This window comes from Eimeria necatrix, genomic scaffold, assembly GCF_000499385.1.
Source record: "Eimeria necatrix Houghton genomic scaffold, Enh_scaff87, whole genome shotgun sequence".
In the NCBI taxonomy this organism is placed as follows: Eukaryota; Apicomplexa; class Conoidasida; order Eucoccidiorida; family Eimeriidae; genus Eimeria; species Eimeria necatrix.
Genome location: NW_013654673.1, coordinates 1 through 15,933, shown reverse-complemented (window position 1 = coordinate 15,933; position 15,933 = coordinate 1). Strand labels below are relative to the sequence as shown.

At 51.2% G+C, this 15,933-nt stretch overlaps 4 protein-coding genes across 4 annotated transcripts; 1 reads left to right on the top strand and 3 right to left on the bottom strand.

Moving 5' to 3' along the window:
* Positions 1 to 1,658: 1,658 nt before the first annotated feature.
* Positions 1,659 to 3,504, bottom strand: ENH_00080710 (hypothetical protein, conserved; the record flags this gene model as incomplete). Its single annotated transcript, XM_013583256.1, has 4 exons — positions 1,659 to 1,820; positions 2,089 to 2,211; positions 2,636 to 2,797; positions 2,896 to 3,504. The coding sequence occupies 4 exons, from the start codon at positions 3,502 to 3,504 to the stop codon at positions 1,659 to 1,661; spliced, it is 1,056 nt and encodes a 351-aa protein (XP_013438710.1).
* Positions 3,505 to 4,182: 678 nt separating this feature from the next.
* Positions 4,183 to 5,014, top strand: ENH_00080700 (u6 snRNA-associated Sm-like protein, putative; the record flags this gene model as incomplete). Its single annotated transcript, XM_013583255.1, has 3 exons — positions 4,183 to 4,270; positions 4,490 to 4,561; positions 4,872 to 5,014. 3 exons carry the CDS (start codon positions 4,183 to 4,185, stop codon positions 5,012 to 5,014), a joined length of 303 nt encoding a protein of 100 aa, XP_013438709.1.
* Positions 5,015 to 5,967: 953 nt separating this feature from the next.
* Positions 5,968 to 10,513, bottom strand: ENH_00080690 (hypothetical protein, conserved; the record flags this gene model as incomplete). Its single annotated transcript, XM_013583254.1, has 10 exons — positions 5,968 to 6,145; positions 6,324 to 6,422; positions 6,548 to 6,673; positions 6,996 to 7,180; positions 7,289 to 7,397; positions 7,674 to 7,719; positions 7,905 to 8,315; positions 8,443 to 8,510; positions 8,765 to 8,880; positions 8,996 to 10,513. 10 exons carry the CDS (start codon positions 10,511 to 10,513, stop codon positions 5,968 to 5,970), a joined length of 2,856 nt encoding a protein of 951 aa, XP_013438708.1.
* A 2,296-nt stretch (positions 10,514 to 12,809) lies between these two features.
* ENH_00080680 (hypothetical protein, conserved) lies at positions 12,810 to 13,802 on the bottom strand (the record flags this gene model as incomplete). The annotated part of the gene is made up of 1 exon (XM_013583253.1): positions 12,810 to 13,802. The coding sequence occupies one exon, from the start codon at positions 13,800 to 13,802 to the stop codon at positions 12,810 to 12,812; it is 993 nt and encodes a 330-aa protein (XP_013438707.1).
* Positions 13,803 to 15,933: the final 2,131 nt, after the last annotated feature.

Here is a 15,933-nt window from a genome sequence, read left to right as displayed (position 1 = left end):
TTTTCATCAGCCATTCCGCGTCGCTTGTGCGGCCGGTAAAAGTGGGTACGTTTGTTCCTGCAGGTGCATTGCTAGTGCTCTCGATTTTGCCACAATCAAGAACAGCAAAACGGGACAGAGACCGGGCAGCACTTTAGGCACCTGATCTTAGCCATCAACCGTACATAACCAGCCTCAAATGCTTTGTAAGGGCCCGTTTCGCGGCGTTTGCCTGCTGCTCTTATACCTAGATTGCCCCTTTACCAGCTGATATCCTCAATGCGCTGGCGAATTTGTGCGTGCTCAGGCAGCAACGTGGTATGTGTAATAGTATCACCAGAAAGGGCAATGGCTCGGCTTCGAAGACCCCAAGAAGGAACGGATTCTACATGAATAGGTCGAGTGGGATGGTTGGCTTTTAGAACGTGCCTGCACACGTTAAGGAACTACCAAAGAAAGCCCCAAGCGAATCAGACGTAGTTCTTATGGAGGCCGCTGGCAGCCGCGTACCGACGTCCGAAGTCTTTGGCTGGTCTTCGTGCTACTTTTGTAGCTTCTGTTGCTGTCAATGCAGCTGCACAACGACAATGCGATAGTGTAGTATTGTCCGTGGAATAGACAGGAGTGGGTCGCTGGAATGAGCGCTTGGGCGCTGCTTCAAATAATTTTGGAAGAGAAAGATAACAAAGCGTTGGATAACGCGGGCACCTAAATGCGCGAGCATCACTGGTGGAGTTCTGCCATTTGCCATTCCGGTCTACTTCGCATGCACGACCGTGTTGTCAGAAGTTTCTTAAATCCTAAGCAATAGTCGGGAGCACCAGCGGCGTCCCACAGCCTCACGGGGAGGTACTGTGCGACCGAAGTTAAGAGCAGGGAGCCGTGGAACATCCATTTATTGATGCCTGTAAAAAACATCAATATGGACTACAGCTGGCCGCTCGTATCGCGAACCTTCCGTGCCGCGCGAATTCGTCTTTTACTTGTCGACGGTACGGCTGCAGCGTGGAGGTACGTCACTTCCACAGCGGCACACAAATATTAGGCAGATAGGGGGATACGGAGAACTGCAAGCCGAAGCAACGACGAGCCGTGCTTGACACCCAGTTGTCCCTTCGCGGGTACAGACGCGCATCAGTGTTTACACTTCAAAATTATTTCGAGATAGCTAAAGAAGTAGGCAAGAAAGACTCGCAAGGCTTGCTGAACGGGAAAGCAACAGCAGACCAAACTACAAGTGTAGCACGGTGGGTTGCTTCCTCTTGGTGTGGTCAACAAACTGCTCTAGCGGTAAACACCATGTACCTCTCTACCGTAAGCTTTGGTGCACATAAGGGACGAACCGGCTAGGTAACTCAGTCGCAGAACGAACCTCCTTATATCTGTCTCGAGCGAACTCTGTAGCCGTTTGAAAAACTTTCCATCAGTGTCTTGTCTTCCCTAGTTATATGACCCATTTGAAGAGCGAGTGAATACATTTTCCAAAAGGTCATAAAAGCTCGCCATTTAAGCGCGGCCACGGTGCTACCCTCGCGAATAATTGAGCAGGTTGCGAATAATTGAGCCGGGTGAGCAGCACTGGGACCAGAATGCCAGGAGAATGCCATTCAACAACAGCTGCTTCCCCTTTAAAACGTTCCCCAGGGCACTGCTATTGCCATCAGTGTTGCTTCCGCCGATCAGCCGAGCAACAGCGAGTCCCTTACGGCAGCAAAACCAGCTGCGGGCATGCGTCTTCTAGCCTCCTCCGCCGTCACCCACGCCCAATCTCTTACAGGACTGTCTGCGGGAAGACAAACCTGAGGCTGTTCAGGGACATGGTAAGCACGGTAGTAGAAAACCTGAAACGACATGATTGGCAACAGCAGCAGCTTGTCCACAGCAATACACCAAAGGGCCCGTAAAGTCTTCAGTGGAAAAAGTGACGACGTCTTCATGGGCCGACGTCGAAATAAACGTGAGCTAACTACGGGACGGGCATAAATATGGCCGCGACCATGTAACGCAAAAAAAGCCGGGAGAATTAGCTGTGAGACAGCAAAGCCTCTGTTTACGAGGAGGAGTAGCCAACGAAGAGATACCTACACGGAAAGATACAGAGAAACTTACTTCTCTCCCTTGGATAACTTCGCCAGGCTTATTTCTGATATGTCGAACCGCCGCCGGAGAAAAACCGACCATAAATGGGGCCTCACGCAGGCCTAGTTGTTTCATGCACAAGCGTGCTAGAGTCTGCAACAACAGCAGCAGCAACAGAGCACAAGGTAAGACGCTGACCCTACGCCACAGACTTCCAACGACGCGAGAAAGCAAAAACTTCAGCAGATAATTCTTCAACATAAAGCCCGCTCTCCTTACAAGAAGGCGAGGAAGGGGCACATTCGGTGCAAAGTCTAGCAAAGACAGAATCTGCGCTACCCAGGAGTGCACTTCAGGGGCAGCTACGGCTCGCCAGAAAGAGCTAGAACTCCTGTATCTTTCGGGATCAAACGCTCCGATTTCTAGTCGGGGAAAGCCGCCTAGCTCATGCAGCCACCACGTAGCGCACACATTATGGAATTTTTGGAGCCCTTTCAAAAACGAGGGAGGAAGAAGAAGGCACGACGACACTGAGAAGCATCAAGTTAAAACTTTATTGGGGTATCCCCCTGCCCACCTGACGCATTGTTTGTCCTTGCCTTCTGTCCTCCACTGGCAGCTGCCAGCTGTGGCCGTACTTGACAAGTAGCAGCAGTACTCTCTCAGGAAGCTGAGAAAGAGATTGGTCCTCCCTTTCCGCTGCTGTTGTTGGTGCAGCTGAGGCACTCGCTGTGACTCCCTGCAAATTATCAACAAGACGAAATCGCTGGGCTTGTCTGATACATGGGCCAAGCGCCCTACGGCAGCTGCTACTGTCGCATTGTGTCTGCAGCGTACTGCGTTATCCTGGTGTTGCCGTCTCTGGCGCCGCATCTTGTGCCTGTCAATCACCAGTCCCTCCTGCTGCAAAAGCATGTCGAGCTCTGACATCTGCGCGTCCCCTGTCCTCTGTTCTTTCTGCTCGCGCTGCTGCTGCTGCTGTCGAGTCTCTAAAAAATGCCCTGGAAGTTGCATGTAGGTTATCTCGTCGCCAAGAATTGCGCTGTTGTTAGTTCTCCTCTCCCACTCTTCTTTGAACAGCCTGAACTCCTGCTCGTGTTTTGGTTCCTTATACACTAAAGGTAGTCGCTGCAGCAGCAGCGAAGCTTGCACTTTAAGGCCCTTGTGTACAGATACCTCGTAGTGTGGTGGGGGGTTGTTCAGGAGCAGCGTGGCTGCGCGTAGCAAGCCTACACCAGCGCTAGACTTTCCTCCCAGTGTAGCGGCCGTCTTCGATGCTGATGCTGAAGACAGCTGGCGTTGGCATGAAGCGTGTGCTGCTCCGGCGGTGGCCTTCGCTGCTCTCCCCGCTACTCTTGCAGCTGCAGCTGTGTGCAGGAAGTTCCCGCTGCAGCGGAGACGGCAGCCGTCAACATAGGTATGAAGCCACACTGCTGCTGCTGCCATTGCCACGGTTGCAGCAGCTGCTTTTGCCAGGCACTCCCGTGGAGGTACTTTTGGGCTGTCTCCCCTTGTGACCCCTTCAGCTTCCTCGTGATCGTCGCTATGCGCCCGAACAAACTAAGAACGTCACACCCAAGAAGTCATCATCACTCAGTTCACACCTTACGAACTGGCATGAAGACGCGCGGTTTAGGTCTTTTTCCTGTGGCGATGCACCCGCGAATGCAATGGAGTTTGGAAACTGGCTCTCGGAAGTTCTCGAAAGCGTCTAGGGGTCCTTAAGAAGCTGTTGTCATCAGCCAACTGAGAGATAAGGATATCTGCTGCATGCTCATTTTCCCTGGGATTTCGTCATATTGTTGTGGAAAAGTCGTTTTCGGGCTTCATCGGTTGAAAGAGGCAGCTCCCGAGTACCACATAAAACATTCAGGCGCAGCCAGAGTAGTTGCTTTCAATTATTTTCTCCATTGTTGTTAACAGACAACTCACATTTTTGAATGCAGCGATGAGTGCTAAGGTCAGCAAAGCCAACACCCGCAGCAGCAGTCCACCCAGTGCAAGCCCAGTATGTCATTCGCGGGGCCAGCGACCAGGGCGCACAGCTACAGATCAATATGCCATTCACTGTTGGTAAAATAACCAAAATACCTCTTCTGTGCACCTGTGGAGAAATCCACCAAAATGTCTTCCAAGGATCCTCGCTCGGTGATCGACCCGTCCAAGTTCCTCAACAAGAAAGTACGGGTGAAGTTTTCAGGAGGCCGTGAGGGTGAGTCTCTTTAAAAAAGTTCACCATAACCAGATACAGCATATCAACATCGAGGCTAGAGATGCTCAGGAAAGCTCGTAGGAGACCTGACTGGCTTCCTGGGACACAGCCTCTCCGCTTGGTGCTCCACTATAAACCGTGAACAGAACATCTACTTGCCGGTGTTTTCAACGGTACTAGTGGGCTACATTTATTGTACTTAGTTGTTTGTGCCCACAGTAGAGGGAACCCTAAAGGGCCACGACGCCGTTTGCAACTTGGTGCTGGACGACACGGAAGAGTTTCTAAGAGGTACTGCGCACTTCCTCCTTCACGGTACCGTGAAGCGCCTCAGACCATTCCGTGTGGATGACATGTGCATGCAATTTCGCTCAGGCAGCTCTGACTGACTGCAAGTCCAGGCTTGTGTGCTCCGCGTAAAACCTTGTGTTTCTGCTGAAGTGGAGCTGCTGGTCTCTCCGAATTACGCTTGTACTTTTCTGTGTGATATTTACAGTGGCGAAGAGCGGCCACGCGTGCGTGCAGTGTGTCAGCTTGAAGGGCGACGGGGATACACACGCCCGTGACTAGCTTGTGAAAGCTTGTGTCCTGCCTCCCGCAGATCCGGAGGACGCCAGCCGGCTGCTGGAAACTACGCGGTCTCTAGGCCTCGTTGTTGCACGTGGAAGCGCCATTGTTCTGATCTCCCCAGTGGACGGCGTGCAGCGTATAGAAAACCCCTTCATTGGCGTGGAGGCACAGTGACTGGAAGTACTTGGTCTTTACCTGTGAAGACATGAATGCCGTGTGCACATGCTCAAATTTGTCACTGGTTTTCAAGGCAAACGCAGACTGAGGAGCGTTTTCTGAAGGCTTCCGCTGCACTTCTTGCATTTGGACCAGAAAGTTGCCGCATAGAGGCGTCTGGTTTTCGAATGGCAGTGGCTGTGAGGAAGGCGTTTCAAGATTCAGTATGCTGTGTGTTGGGAACTCAAAAGTGCTACCTACGGCTAAATTTTGCAGCGACAAGTGCACCGAAACTGCCTATTCGTAATTATTAAAGTGCCCTTGTGCTGTCTGGTCGACCAAGCAGCGCACTTGTCGCCCTGTACCGAGTGCACTGCAGTAGGAATCATAGGTGCTACTGTAATACAGTTGCAGCTGCGGCGCTCGCAGTGCACCGACTTGAAACGATCAGCGTCTACTTCCTGTAAGCGGAAGAGGAAGTGTACGCGGGAGAGAGATTCTGTACACAAGCACATAACGGTACTTCTTACTAGGAAGATGAGGCTACATTTTCTTAACTACGGGCTTCTTAACTCCCATTACTGGAGGCTTTGGTTTGAAGGGAACTGGTGGCTTCTTTGGAGTATCAAGAGTGCCCGTGGCGGTTCCTGTGGATGGCGCGGAAAGCGTTTTGGCTGGAATGGGACGGGCAGCGGTCGTCGTTTTGCTCTGCCCTGTCTTGGGGGCTCCAACCACAATGTTGGCGACGGGATCGTCAGGGACATTCACGGGTAGCACGGTCGCGTTCTTTATATATAGCGGTGTTGCTGCTGTTGCTTGGAACGGCGCGTCTGTGCAGGAATGTCAGAAACTGCACCGAAGATGCTTGTCGCATGCGGCCACCGCTCCTTCACACTCAAACTATTCGGCACCATTTGCATTTAGATTATTCCGTAGACTTAAAACAAAGGAATGCACAGTAGAACTTTTCACTACGTGGTTTGGTAAAGTAGAAACCGAACTGGTCTACCTGAAGGAGCCATTCCTGCAAGGTCTAGGCCCTCAAGTGGCCGCCACTCTGGGGGGAACTTCAGAACTTTCTGGGCTTCTGACAAGTCGTGTTCCAGCATATCTATTACAACGTGCTGCTTTTCCACTTGCTGTTCGAGCCTGCACAGGCACCCAAGTGTCACAGGCAAATCATGGAAACGAGCCTGCTCCTGTCTCCGTACAGCACTCGTAGACTATAGGAGGGTACCAAGCTGGGACGCTGAAGCGTAGCAATAACTTCAAAGTGAGAAACAAATAAGTAGTCAAGCACGGACACTAAATCGGCGCGGTCGCGCACTTCCTACAAAGTAACAAAAGACTGATGACGTCTTCTTGATCTTCAGCGTCAAGATTCGAGAAACAGTTCGCCAATTCTGAGAGACTTTGGTACGTTCGCCTGATCAGTTCCGAACACCCAAAGCAGCGTTGGCACCTTAGTGTCTCAGGAAGAAACATGGGAAGTCTGTGAGCAGACAATGAAATGAGTTCTCATGGAAGAAAAAGAGAAATCGCAGGAATTACTTTCGAGGCGCGGTCAATCCAGTCGAGCCCCAGCGGTCCCAAGTGCGATCTTTGGGTCTAGTCATCAGTGCACTTTTCCGAGGTGCCGTAGGCTTACTGCCAGAAGGCTCGCGCGGCTCCGCATACCTAACACGGATTTCACACAGCAGCTCAATGGAAGGCCCTCTGGATCAGACGATTTCTTTCTGACATGACGCTCCAGTTGCTGGGTATGCCTCGATTTTAGATGTCATCGGAAAAGAAAGTAAACACCAGTACTCCACACGTTGGCCACTGTGGGACTGTTTACCGTCTGGACAGCACGGAATTGCTTTGCCAATGAGAAATTTTTGTGCATGACTCTAAAAGAGCTAAGACTTTTGCTGTTCTATTACGGTTTAGCCACGTTGCGTAGTCAAGCAGCTGCCCACTTTTGTTTTCTTCCCTATTTCATTTTCCCTTTGCATACCGGGGGATCACTTCATCAACGAATGGCTTCTTCTCCCTAGAATAGTACGGTCGAAAGCCCGAGTAAACGTCGTCCCTCACACTGGAGCTTCTGCGCCTGGCTCTGTTTGACGGCTTCCTTGGGGGTCCATCAGCTTCTTCAGGCGGCCGGTACGACTCGCCGTATCCTCCCCTGATGTTATTGAGCTATAAAACCAGGAAGCAGCATTGAGTGGCTATGTATGAATGTCTTCGTAAAATAGCTTCAAGGTCAGCAACGACTCTTGACATAAAATCGACACTGTGGTAACTCACGTGTCGTTCTATGGGTAGCCATTTGGTCTTCCCCAGCTCCTGATCTCCGCTCGCGACCACGTAGCCTCTAGCGCGAGGTCCATTCATCTGAGCCACGAGTTCCGTTACGCTAATGAGCAGCGAGACAACAGAGGAAGGGAAAGCAGTTCGCTTCAGGAGACTCCACCCCGTCGCGATAAACGTGAGGCAAATTGAGGAGGGTACCATCTAGACAGTCAGCTTAACAGGGCTTTCCGTCGACCGCTTCATGAAAACTAAAGGGTAATGTGCTTCATAAGAGAGTATTGTGTTCCACTGCTTTGACGAACTGTACAAACATCCCAATACCCAGAAGAAACTTAGTTCCCGCATCTCCAGAGCACCACTATGCGCTTTTTTATCTCACCCTTTCTGAGACTTCCCATCTTTCTGCTGGGAGACCTCTTGAGGGGCTGCAGTCACATAGGGATAGGTGTGGGCAGCGATAATGGAAAACATTCATTTAAACAAAAGTATCTTAGGTGAACTTGCCACGGTCCACAGTCAAGAACGTTAAAGGCTTAGATAAGAACGTTGACAGATGCTGTCGCTGCGGTGTCTAGGCGGCAATAATGAACTATTGGGACCATTCTCATACCAATAAAGCTTGAACCACGAACATCAGCTGCATCCGTTTGACGGGGATACTCTGGCCACGCCGCCCCACGGCAATTGCCTTGTGGTGGCAAAAGGCCGTGTTGGCTTCCATCTTCACCCCCTGGTCCGTAAATCATGGGATAGGGGACTTGCGAGAGTGGCTGGGGAAGAAACGCGGCATAAGGGGATACCTGGGGCATAGAATAGCTCGGGATTGGAGGATAGGCAGCCCAACCAGTGGCCTGGTCCATTGGCATTGGGGTGGGAGCTGGCCATGGGGGTACTGACAAGAAGAAACCAGGAATCCCACCAGGAACTCTCACGCCTCCTAGGGCTCCTTGTTCAATTCCCCTCTCGAATGGTCCTTTCATTGCTTCTCGTTCTTCAGGTCTGCGGTCGGACAGTCGGCGCGCTGTGCACACGTGTACCATCATAAGCAGCAATATGCGCGAAACTCGTAACTCGACACGGACCATAACCACAAGGGAGGCGATCTAAAGAGGGACAAGCATCTTGAACGATGAAAGGGCTTCACGCACATCGCCTGGCTGGATCTGAGCGGTAAAGTGGAGCTGGCGGGCCCGATGTGAAGGCCACAAACTTGCCCCTAATGTACAGCAAAGAACACACAAGCACTCAGCCGAAAATGTATACGCCACCAGAATTTCTACTGCACGCGTGCACTTTACCAGTGTGCTTGTCTCGGAGGATATGATGCATGTGGGCACTTCGCATACATTTCGTTCTGCCTGAATCCACATTCTTCAAGGAATGGCAGCTTAGCTATCAGGAGTGCGGCTACAACGGCCCCACAAACGGTGGACCACGGGCCAGACGGTTAATGCACATATCTACGCTTACTCCTTGTCAAATACGGGAATGACGTTCCCTGCAAGTTCGTGGGACAACTCGCTTTTAGGTGCCAAGTTCCCTACGCTGCCTCGCTGCCTTCCAAACTCATCCATATTCAGAGAGCCCTGAAAAATGAGACCAATCTGAACACGTAAAGAAGTAGCCTTTCCCAAATATTTCTGCACATGGCCACATGCTCAGGCCAGTGTGTTCAGTATTGGTTCTTTAGCCAGCTCTCACCCCGCCAGAAGACGCCTGTGCAGATCTACTGCCTCCTGAAGAAGTATCCCCAACCTTACTCTCAGGGGCTACCAGGGTAGATCTGGAGGTTGCAGAGGCAACAGGAGTAGATGAGGCAACTGGAAAGCCTGAGCTACCTCCGTCGGGAGGCCCCTGCTTGGGAACGACCTTTGAGACAGCCACTCCCCTTGCTGTCGGCTGGTCATCCGGTGGTGCTGCTGGCTGAGCAGACCCAGCTTCTGATCCAGGAGACGCCTTGGTTCCTGCTGGAAGGCCAGAGTCAGGAGTCCCCTTTGTTGCCGTCTGCAAACTGCCTGGTGCCTTTGACTTTACAGGCAAGCTATGTGGGGCTTTTGATTCTGCCGGCGGACCAGGTGATCCGTTTCCTGCATGCAGAGGCCCAGGAGGCCCCTTGCCTCCTGCCACTGAAGTAGACGGTTCTTTGGCCTTTACTAGCGGCGATGGACCGGGAGCGATTTTTGCTGTAGTGGGAAGCCCCGGATCTGGGGAAGCTTTGACTGCCATTGGGGAAGCGATACTTTTGTCTTCCGGGATTTTTGATCCCGGTGGGCCTACCGGGCCTCCCTTTGCCGTTGGTAGGGTGGGGGGCGTTTGTTTCTGAGGTCCCAAGAGGGAGGGAGGCTTTGGAGCAGCCGTCTTGGAATTGCCTGGAGACTTATTCAGAGATAGTTTTGGAGAGTCTTTCACCAGCAAAGAAGTAGTAGATGGACTTTTTGTTGAGCTTGCGTCTGAATTAGGTGGCGGAGGCTTTGGTAAATTTTTTTTTGTAGCAGTGCTATGCTGAGTTGCTGGTTCCTTGACCCCGCCCACTGATAGCTTCGGAAGGGCAGTTTCATTCTTTGAGACTAACGGCGACTTCGGAGGTAAGCTACTGGAAGCTGGAGGCTTCCCCACAGCTGCGGGGGGGCTAGGCAGCGTAGGACTAGAGGATTTTTCCGCTCCGCCCGCCGGTGCTTTCGGAGGAGCAGCTCCGTCCTTTGAGGCTACAGGTGCTTTCTGTGGCGAGCTAAGAGTAGCTGGAGGCTTAGCAGGGGCTACAGGAGGTCCATTCGGCACAGCTTTAGCAGGTTTCGCGAGCCCGTCGAGTTGAGGCTTTGGGGGAGGGACTCCGTTCTTCAGGACCAAAGGCGTTTTGGGAGGTGATCCTGGAGATACTGAAGATTTCACTGAAGTGTCATGGGGGACAGACAGCTCATTAGACGATTTCGTGGTCCCGCCTAAGGGTGGTTCCGAAGGGGTAGCTTCCTTTCCCGATACCAAGGGTGTTTTGGGAGGTGGGCTCGTCGCCGCCGGGAGCTTTCCTGCTGCCGCGAGACTGGATGCTGGAGGTTTTGGCAAGGAAGCTTTTCCCGGAGGAGGGCCACTGCCATGGACAGCAATTTTGGCTCCTGGAGGGGCCCCTTTGGGAGGCCCTGATGCTGGTGGGGGCCCTTTGCCCACCAGGACGACTGACTTCGACGCAGGAGGCTTGGGAGGGGGCGCGAGCTTCTTCTCCATTTCAAATGTCACTTCAGATACAAATCCTGGCACACGGTGTGTTTTTGAAGCTATTTCGTCGTCGCTTCACACGGTAGGGCAGTCAGATGCTTCCGTGATGTGGGCGCTTTCCAGATCACTGCCTGTCCACTGTCTGCAAAGCGACCTCTGAATATCCCATCAAGTCACGCTTTATGGTTTGAGTAGAGATTTGGTATTCAAGCTGGTTCGCGCAGCTGTGCGCATGTAGCAAAAGCGGGTTGCTCATAGCTGCAAACCCGTGCGGATGAAGGGTCTGTGTCCGTTTAGAACGGAAGCCAGCACCAACAATTCCTACACAGATCTACGTATACAACAAAGAAGAGATTTGACATTCTCGGGGAAGCAAGTGCCACAGAAATGTGTTGACTGGACCCTATTGGGCCACAATGCCGCCTATGGGAGAGCCACAAGGAACTGGGCCACATACCAAGAATATCTGGCGGCCAGATTAAAGATCCTCCGGTAAGAAAGCAAGCTATTAAGCTTTGTCAAGCTTCAAAGGTACCCGACTGTCACGTATTCAAACTGAGGCGGGTTGGTGTAAGCCCCAACCGGTCAAAGGGACCAGACCGTCGGCAGCGACCGTTGAGACACCAGCAGCGCGCAAGCTTCCAGCACTCAAAATGCCCAAAAAAGACATCCATTCAATAAGGATAAAATATGTTTTGAAATTATCTGGCCGAAATAAGCTATGAGCGTTTCATGATGTATCCCGTTTCCTTCTTCGCAGTGGCTGCCCGGCTTGGCTATGTGACCATGCCAGGCAGCATGTGCTGAACAATTTCCTGTTTGGGAGCTTCGTTAAATTGGAAAACTTAATGACATATTAACTCGATTCGTCATTTTCATCTGTCCGAGCTTTTGGCCCATTCTAAGCCCTGTACTGCACAATGCACCGGTAGGTGTCCTTGCTCGACCCTGCTCGACCCTGCATCGCTCGTAAGCCCAGACAGTTAGTCTTTAAAAACAGGGCTCCACCTTTAATGATGCCAAAACGACGGAAAGAGTAGATTAGAGGGACATTAATCAAAAGTGAAAGGACAGCGAGGCGTCCATGCTCCTGGGGGCGCTTGTCACGAAGGCAGCACATATGCGCCCTCTTTCAATACAAAACATTCTATTGAAGGACCTACATACCGCCCTCAAGGCTCCGCGCTTCCAGCCGGCAGCAGTTAGACAGAGCACCTGTGCTAAGAACTGAAGCAGATGTACTTTGGACGGCAGCACCCAAAAAAGCACGAAGAGGAACCTTAGGTTAAAATACTGAGGGTGCGTGAACCTGGCTCGTAAAATGAAACCTAATCCGCAAGGGAGAGCTCAATCAGTACGGCCAAGGAGAGAAGACTACTGCTTCCTCTGAACAGTGCTTCCCAAACCGTGCCATTCTTCAATGATGCCAACAAAGAAGACAGTTAGGGTGCTAACGGGTGCTCAAGCTCCTGTCAGCAGGAATAGCTGTAGATCTTTTAGACGGTTGTGGCCCTTGCTCTACATCAATGAAACGGCTGCGACGGCTGGGGCGGTTGCTCTACATCTATGCGACGGCTGGGGCTGCTTCTACCCAGAGCTAGTCTAGATTACAATGCTTGATCGGACCAGCTAATGAACGACGATTGTGACCCTTGTTCTACATCAATGAAAAGGCTGCGACGGCTGGGGCGCTTGCCCTACATCGATGCTACGGCTGGGGCTGTTTTTACCCTGAGCTAGTCTAGATTACAATAATTGATCGGACCAGCTAATGAATCATCAGATGCATGCAAATGGCGTAGTACTGGGTCTGTATAGAATCTATCTATGGAGGCAAGCATCTGTGTATCTGGGGCTGTGTCGCCAGAAGACAGAATCCCACTTAACAGTGCCTGGAAGCCCTGTGCCCTAAGACTGAGCCGCCTCTTGTTGGTCAACTGTCCCTTGTTGGCGTAGAAAAAAAGAAGCCAGACACATAGAGTTCCAGCATGGCCAGCAAAAGGTGAAATACACACAGCTAGAAGAAATGCGAGAAGTGCCAGGTGCATAAAATTCATGGCTGTCAGCGCAATTTCTTTCAAACTCAGTGCCTTTCTGTGCGTTAAATCCTGCTCAACTCCCTATTATTACAGGATGTAAAGGAAATGCAGAAGGAAACGTGCAGTGCAAATATGCACATATCTGTTTTTGGTGAGCAAAGCATCCTTGTTCAAGGCTTCATGTGAGCGTTGCGCAATCCCTGAACATGCGGAATCGCGCGTCCAATACCTGAAACAAATGAAAAACACAGAAACGGCCCCGCTTCCTAATGGCGTGCCATGTGCCCCTTCACTGAAAGGCTTTCTTCTTGTGGAAACGTATGAGAAGACGTCTCATGGTTCGCTTTTTCCAGCAGGTGCGCCTGTTCCTTTCCCTGGCCTTTCCAGCCGCGAGCTCGAGTGAGGAGACGCAGCAGAAACACAAGGTTCATTCCCCAGATGAGATTAACACAGGCCTCCATCGCCACAGCGTGTGTAGGGTTGTCGCTGTCCTGGTTAGCCGGCAGGCTAAGTGCCAAAATGGCAAGGCTTGTTACCAAGAATCCGAAGGGAAAACCCGTAGGCTTTGAATTTGCGAGGGAGTTTGGAGTGTGCCTACGCTTCCGCAGGCTCTGCGTCAGGTCTACTAAACCTGAGAAAAACAGAATCGGGGCTGCGCCGGTGAGTACCCAGAATGTGACGATCCAAAAGGGGAAGATGGGGACGTGTGCCTCCAAGAAATCATCTACCGCAAACAGCCCGTCGACAATGTCGTCAGCAAGGGAGTCATGCAATCTCGTTAAGATGTGGCTCTCATCATCAGAGTCCTCTGGAGCGCTCAGAAGAATGAGTAGAAGGCCTAGCATGAGCGAGCCAGTGACTAGGGACTTGATCCCACGTATGGGCGAGCCCGTCGTCATTTCTTCCCTAGCCAACACTTCAGTCCCTGCAGCTTGTTCCTTCTGTGCATTTATACTCGGTTGTGAACTGTGTTGGTCCTCTACAGGAGTTGTGCAAGTGCTGCAGTGGATGTTTGCTGAACTGGCCGACAGGTCGTACCCCTCCAGACCTGCCTCGCCGAAATTGCTAGTAAACGTTATAGGGGAATCACCTAACAGCCAAAGCTTGTCATCAAGAAATGCCCGACCATAGCCCTCTGTGGAGTTCTCAGATACCTCAGATTCCAAGGTTTGCTCAGTGAGACCAATCGATCCACTTGCCAACCCCCCAGCAGCTTCAGCTGCTGCCGCTAGAAGCGGCCAAGTTAGAAGAAGATTCATTCAGTAAAAAACAAAAAGGTACCTATGTGGCAGAAACTGGGGACGAAGTAGGCTGCCTGCCTGCTTTGAGGCCGGGACAATTCCAATTTCATACTAGCGAAACGCTGAAGTGGTCAGAAAAAGCGCCCGCTAAATCAGAGCATAACTGCCTTTGCCTTATTTGGTTTCTGTCAGAGTGAATCAAGTATCACGAGTTGATGTAGTTAGAGTTAATATTACGCCTTTAGGGCAGGCTTGGAGTGTCGGGCTCCCGTCTTTCTCATCAGTCGTCGCTGCGAGCGCTGCTGCTCTGTAGCAGCCGCAAGCCCCAGATTTTAAGATATTGCCAGTCTGATTAAAACTGAAAAGAAATAAATTCGATGATATTGGAATAATCAGTGGATTACTTAGCAGCCTGCTTCACGTTTAAACCCGCTGTTGGGGAGACGATGCTAAATCTGTATTAATGAGGTGTCCCACTAGTAATTGAGAGCACTTGCTCAGCAGTGATGCTCAATCTGGAAGATAAAACAGCAAAAATACTTTGAGCCTGTTTCCATTTTTCGTTAGCTGTATATTTGCCTATGCATGACGTGGCACAATGCAAAACTACAGCGCGTCACTGGAAGTGGTCTTTCCCAACGCCTTCGAGAGCGGTAGTTGTTGCCGTGCTGCATCTGAATTGTTTTTCGCAGATTCCTAACGACTTCATCGCCTCAGTTTCTTAGATTGAAAGAGAATAATGGAGTATACGGCACTGATTTCTTCCTTTCTCGTAGATCTCTCCGCCGCGGGTACAAATGATTCAACATTTAAGGTTTTAAGCTGCATTACTTTAATTTAAGGCTTCGAGTGATTCGATTCTTTCCTTGAAGTGCAATTCAACTCCTTCAAGCATATAACTGGATAATTTGGGGCGTTAGACCCGTGCCTTCCGGCATGTATAAATGAATGGAGAAAAATTAGTGTCTGATGGGTGATCGCTTTCTTAGCTGCTTACAGCCACAGTAGCTGCGCAAGTCTAGGGCTCCTGGGAATTTATCTAAATAGGGCTGTACTGCGATCCTGCAGGTGCGGATGTGAGAGCCATCAGTGTTCCGTTGGGTTGAATTTATGGCTTGTATTGGGCAGGGAGTGTAGTGCTGAGACACTACAATGGGGCTGACTAGTGTCCTAGGGATGATAGCTAGCTAGCGACCTGCAAGGGGCCGCGACACTGGAGGGGGACAGGAGCCCCCCCAATACATGAAAAAATAAGAAAACCGTTAGTGAGTTCTAGTGAAAACATGAATTGTGCGGAAATCGTGTGGAGACTGGGGCTGGCGATAGCGCCGGCACCAATGCGACCTTCCCCCCTTGGGGTCTAGGGGGTAAGCTCCGAGAAGGGAGCGAATCGAACACAGAGAACACAGACACTCCTTGAATTGTCGTTTTTCGACGGAATAAAGCTGTAGAGCCCGAGAAATGGGGCTAATCCAGGTGTAGTATGTAGACCTGTAGAGGGACAGGAAACAGCGTAGTCGCAGCAGTAGGCGCCGCGCACTACAGGGAGGGTTCGTGCAAACTATGGCGCAAGACCGACTGCAAGATATTCTGTGGAGACGGCAATAGTCGCAACCCCCTTTGATATTGAGCCTTAGTTGTACTCATTTTGTGCAAAGATAAGGATCAGTGCTCCTTGTGTTTGGAGTGTAAGAAGAGGGGACTTATGGGTAAAGATTCGTCAATGAGTGGCGAAAATGCCGACAAGTCTGCAGGGATCTGTAAAGGATATGGAGGTACCAACCATATCAATTGCGTTACACTGCTAAGGCCGCGCCTATGCTGAAAGAAGAGAGCCAGAAGCGCACGCATACCTTTTGAAACAACAGAACAGCACCAAGGTTTAAAAGACTATGCCCTGGAGTTATGCGTGACGAACATCCTTGGCGCACGTGACATGGAGACAGGCATCTGTAGTGCACAGTGCTCTCAGCTGCGGCTACTGTAGTGCACAGGCACTACAATAGGGCTTGCTGGTGACCGTAAGAAGATTGCTGTAGTGCACAGACACTACAATGGGGCTGGTTAGTGCTCTAGAGAGGATAGCTAGCCAGCGACCTACGAGGGGTCGCAAGACTGGAGGGAGACAGGGCCCTCTTACCAGACAAAA